This window comes from Camellia sinensis, chromosome 9, assembly GCF_055761805.1.
Source record: "Camellia sinensis isolate YWXY chromosome 9, ASM5576180v1, whole genome shotgun sequence".
Taxonomy (NCBI): domain Eukaryota; kingdom Viridiplantae; phylum Streptophyta; class Magnoliopsida; order Ericales; family Theaceae; genus Camellia; species Camellia sinensis.
Window position 1 is genome coordinate 36,814,206 of NC_138969.1, and position 5,493 is coordinate 36,819,698.

The 5,493-nt window shown below is 42.9% G+C and overlaps 1 protein-coding gene across 1 annotated transcript; it reads left to right on the forward strand.

Annotated features, from left to right (window-relative positions):
- The first annotated feature begins 481 nt into the window (after positions 1-481).
- Positions 482-5,258, forward strand: LOC145799352 (uncharacterized). The gene is made up of 4 exons (XM_082888914.1): positions 482-2,219; positions 2,346-3,011; positions 3,120-5,144; positions 5,194-5,258. Exons 1-4 carry the CDS (start codon positions 482-484, stop codon positions 5,256-5,258), a joined length of 4,494 nt encoding a protein of 1,497 aa, XP_082745040.1.
- Positions 5,259-5,493: the final 235 nt, after the last annotated feature.

Here is a 5,493-nt window from a genome sequence, read left to right on the forward strand (position 1 = left end):
TTTAAATATATTAATTAATTATTTTAAAATAATTATACATTGTCTCTGAAAGTAAATTTTTTTTAAAAAAAATGCAATCCTTTAAAAATTTATTAATCAATACCATTGAACACTTGTTAATAAAACGCTAATAAGGTGCCATGGAAGAAGAAAAAAATGTTAGTAACCATTTTCTTTATCGTATTTTGTTTATGACCTTATGTGTTAAAAAATGGGTAAAAATGGTCATCTATAAATATTGATTTTTTTTTTAATTTTTAATTTTTAATTTTTAATTTTTTTTGTTAAGAATATGGGACATTTTCACCTATTTTAAAATATTGTTGGCTGATTTCAGAATTATTTTAATTATTTTATATTTATTTTAAAGCATCTTTCATCTTAATCCCAATATTATAACCAATGAATATTCTCAACATTTGCATTTAAAAAAAAAAAAAAAAAAAACATAAGTAGAACAATAAAAGTGCACAACAAAACAATGGGCACCCATCAGGTAACAACCCCCGCTTCAGCTCTTTCAAAAAGGCCAGCACAAGATCATTCCACGGCAGCCGGCAAAACCATCGCACAACCAGAGGATGAAGCCAACGGACAAACAGAGGAAGAAACTGATCTTCTCGAGAGGCATCTCCGGAAAAATGGGCACCCATCAGGTAACAACCCCCGCTTCAGCTCTTTCAAAGAGGCCCTTGCCTCACCCTTCCCTTCAAACGATATCCCTACTCTCTTTCCTCCTGGTACTGTTACTACTAACCCCCTCAGTGAGGAAGTAGATGACTGTGAGCTTCCTTGCATCACCTTTTCTCAGGAAGAACTAACTCGCATTCGCGATCCTTGGAATCAGTCACTTATTGTTAAACTTATGGGTCGCAATGTGAGCTATAGTCTTCTTATGAATAGAATCAACTCACTTTGGAAACCTTCTGGTCCTATCCATGGGATTGACTTAGGTAACCACTACTATCTCATTAAATTCCACCTGGAGTCTGATCTTCACAAAGTTCTCAACGATGGTCCATGGTTTATTGGTGTAAATTTTCTGGCGTTACAAAAATGGGAACCTGAATTTCACACAAACAGAGCTACTATGTCCACCACAGTCATCTGGGCTCGACTCCAAGGCCTACCGATAGAGTATTATGACAGAAGTACTCTGAAAAGATTGGGTAACCTGCTTGGTACACTCCTTAAAATCGACGTTCATACAGAAAATGGCAATAGGGGAAGGTTTGCTAGACTCTGTATTCAAGTGGACTTATCCAAGCCTCTTATCTCCAAGATTAAAGTGGGTTCTTTTATCCAAAAAGTGTCTTATGAAGGAATTACCTCCGTATGTTTTGATTGTGGTCGTATGGGCCATAAAAGGGGTGATTGCAAACTTCCCAACTCTACATCCACATCAGCCCCAATTACTGTTCACACTCCCCTTGAACAAGATGATGATCAACCCTTCGGTTCTTGGATGCTTGTTGCGAGGAAGAAACCTTTGAAAAAAAACCTCACTAGAGTTGTTGGTACAAAGGGTGTCCAGAACCAAGGACAAAATCGCGACTCCTTGCATGGAAATGGAAGTCAAAAAGTCTGGCAGCAGAAAGTGCCCCTAAAAATATCCCAACCATTGGCATCCTTGGGCCCCACATCCACCACGCCTATCTCTAATCCCTTTCAAACCCTCTCTGACTGTACAACCGTTGACCAACCCTCCTCTTCTGTCGACCCCAGCTGTCCCCCTACCCCCCCATCTACCTCCCCCAATCTCTCCAAACACGCCTTACCTTTTACACCTCTCCTCCCTTCTCTGTCTACGCCCCTCATCCCAGCTTCCTCTCTGTCCCAGAACTCTGCACAAGTTATCCCCTCTGATTCGTTGAGTTCTGCAAACCCAGTGACCCCTGCGATGGATCTCCCCTCTTCCTTAAACCCTCTTGCCCCTGTCTTCACCCCCACCCCCACCCCAACCCCTAACAGCCCAAACCAAACCCATGCCTCGCCTTCGCAACCTGGCACTGACCCAGAGGAGCCCATCCCAACCACACTCCTCTCTACTAAACTCAACCCCAGATCTGGCTATCCCCTTTCGCTTTACCACCACAGACTCACAAAGCCAACAGGGCTGGTACATGATGGCAGGAGGTCACTACCAAAGGGTGGACGATCGTCTGATCCAAGAGATTCAAAGGGATCCCACCCACATCTTGGGGTGGTTCGATCTGGAAGTAATGAACATTTGGATGACCCTCTCCCCTCTCTTCCCTGTTCCAGCACAATATCTTCATCGCCAAACTGTGGTGGTAACTTACCTGTCAACACCCTTCACCCACCTCTCTGATTCCCCTCCACAGGTGATTCAATTGAACCAGATTGTGACCCAACCTATCCAATTTCTCCCAAATCTCCAAAGTTTCCAGAACAACCTAGTTGTGGAGACTCTCCTTCCCATCCCAGAACCCCCACCGCTGGACTTTCACCGTCTCTTCACCATCCCAAGGGAGTTCATTCTCCCAGGCCAATTTCCCAAAGTGGAGAAAATCCTAGCAGAACCAGATCTCCTTCGCCTTCGCGTTATCGCCAAATCTTACACGACGCCCGTAAATTGGGCTCTAGAACACTCAGTCTGCCTAACCCCATACTGGAACAGGAAGAAGAAAACCAGCTTGGACCCATGAACTTGGGGGAAACCCCCAACCCTCCCTTGTTTAAGTCTCCAATGAAAGTCCTATTGTGGAATTGCCGTGGGGCAGCTAACCCCCATTTTAGAAGACATTTTCACAACCTGAGGAATGAACATCAACCTTACATAGTTGTTATCACTGAAACCAGAATTGGTGGGGATAGAGGTAGAGAAATCTGTGAAAGCCTTGGCTTCCCCAAATTTGAAATCTCAGAACCCGTTGGCTTTGCTGGCGGCATTTGGCTGCTCTGGAATGATCTTGAAGTCTGTTGCGACATCCTCTCTGTGACTCAGCAGGAAATCCACGCCTTTGTTCAGGTACATTCAAATTCTGCTAGTTAGTTTTTCTCTGCTATTTATGCAAGTCCTCACTATAATCTAAGAAGAGACCTGTGGGATAACCTTAAACTTTTTGCTGATAACCACAACTCTCCTTGGCTTATAGTGGGTGATTTCAATGAAATTCTTTCAAATGCGGATAAATTTGGTGGGCGAGCCATTAATCCTTATCGCTCCCAGAGATTCAAAAGTTGCATAGATCACTGTGGCCTTATGGACTTGGGTTTTTCTGGACCCCGTTTCACTTGGACCAACCTTAGACAAGCTGGTGGAATCATCAGAGAGCGCCTTGACCGTGCTCTTTGTAACAATGATTGGCACCTTTTATACCCTGACACAACAATTTTTCACCTCCCCAGAATCCACTCTGATCACTGCCCCATTCTCCTCAATCTAAACCCTCACCTCCGTAGAACTGTCCGGCCCTTTCGCTTTGAGTCTATTTGGTTCTCTGACCCATCTTTGTTTTGTGTTGTCAAAGAAAGTTGGAGCAATCCCACTAACCCTTACACCAACTGTGTTTCTGATTTTAAAGTTAGAGTCTCTCTTTGGAATAAGACCACTTTTGGTAATATCTTCCTTCGAAAAAAAAGACTTGCTGCTAGGATTCTTGGGGTTCAAAAATCTCTTGACTCTGTTTCAAATCCCTTCCTCCTTGATCTTGAAAAATCTCTCATCAATGACTATAATGGTATTCTCAAAATGGAGGAAGATTTTTGGGCCCTCAAAGCCAGAATTAACTATACTCTTGATGGCGACCGAAACACAAAATTTTTTCATGCTTCTGTCCTGTCCCACCGCAGAAGAAACAAAATCTTTGCCCTAAAAACTTCAAACAACAACTGGTTGTACGAAGAGGGTCAGATTAAAGAGGTTATTGTAACTCACTTCAAGGACCTCTTCACATCTTCTAGCATCTCTGAAAATCTTTTCCCTCAAACCGCCCTCACTTTTCCCACCATTGATAACACTCTCCATTGTTCTCTCTCTAATCCTCCATCATTGCAGGAAATTCAGTCTGTTCTTCATACTTTCAAGCCCTGGAAAGCTCCTGGCCCCGATGGCCTCCACCCTGCTTTCTTCCAACGCTGTTGGAACCTCATAAACACCTCTGTTTTCCATTGTGTGAGAGATGCTTTTGTCACTGGTAAGATCCAACCTGAAATTAATCAAACCCTTCTGTGTCTTATCCCCAAATCTGACCACCCTGAAACCATCACTCAATTTCGTCCCATTGGGCTTTGTAACACTATTTATAAGGTGATTACCAAAACCCTTGTGGCTCGTCTTCGCCCCTTTTTGAATGACATCATCAGTCCTCTCCAATCAAGTTTCATTCCGGGCAGAAAAGGAACTGACAATGTCATCATTGTTCAAGAATGTGTCCATCAATTCAAATCCAAAAGAGGGAAATCCGGAAACATGCTCATCAAGTTAGATCTCGAAAAGGCTTTCGACCGTCTTGAATGGGGTTTTATTAGACAAGTCTTAACCTTCTTCAACTTCCCCCCCCTCTGGATCAACCTCATCATGTCTTGTGTTTCCACATCATCCTTTGCTATCTTGTTTAATGGTGGTTTGACTGATTCGTTTACACCCACTAGAGGTATCCGTCAAGGCGATCCCTTATCACCTTATCTTTTCATTCTCTGCCTTGAATACCTCTCCATTACCATCAACAAGGCTTGTGATGAAAATCTCTGGGCTCCAATCAAACTCAGTAGGGGTGGTCCGCAACTATCCCATCTTTTCTTCGCGGATGATCTCATCCTCTTTGGTAAAGCTACTGATAGCAATTGTGAGTGCATCAAAAATATTTTGCAAGACTTTTGTACCCAATCAGGCCAGAAAGTTAGTTTCCTTAAATCAAAAGTTTTCTTTTCAGCCAACCTTAATACCGAAATCCAAGATCACCTTGCCCTCACTCTCCAAATCCCAAAAACCACTAATCTTGGCAAATATCTAGGCTGCCCTATCCTTCATAACAGACCCAACAGAGCCACCTACCACTTCCTCGTTGAAAAAATTCAGTCCAAACTTAGTGGTTGGAAGAGCAAACTATTATCAAAAGCTGGTCGCACCACTCTCATTAAAGCTGTTAATGCCGCCATTCCCTCTTACATTATGCAATGTAATTACCTTCCCATTTCCACTTGTAAAGCTCTTGACAAAATCAATAGGGACTTCCTTTGGGGTTCAAATTCTGCGATCCGCAAAATCCATGCCATTAGTTGGGACACTGTGACCAAACCTAAACACTTCGGGGGTTTGGGTATTAGGCAATCCAACCTTGTTAACCGTGTTGCGATGGCAAAACTAGGTTGGCGCTTGCAACGTGATAAAGATGCCTTGTGGGTTAAGGTTCTTAATGCCAAATATAAAAATCCCAACCTTAGACCCACTAGAGCTTCACCAACCTGGAGAGGTATCCACAAAGGTCACAATATTATCGAAAAAGGAACCAAAACCCTCCTTAGGAA

Bases quoted from the DNA above. Each gene is read 5' to 3' on its own strand.
- LOC145799352 (XM_082888914.1), top strand. From the start codon at position 482: ATGGGCACCCATCAGGTAACAACCCCCGCTTCAGCTCTTTCAAAAAGG. The intron at 2,220-2,345 runs GTAATGAACATT...TCCCCTCCACAG, and splicing joins TGGGGTGGTTCGATCTGGAA to GTGATTCAATTGAACCAGAT. The intron at 3,012-3,119 runs GTTAGTTTTTCT...CTTGGCTTATAG, and splicing joins GGTACATTCAAATTCTGCTA to TGGGTGATTTCAATGAAATT.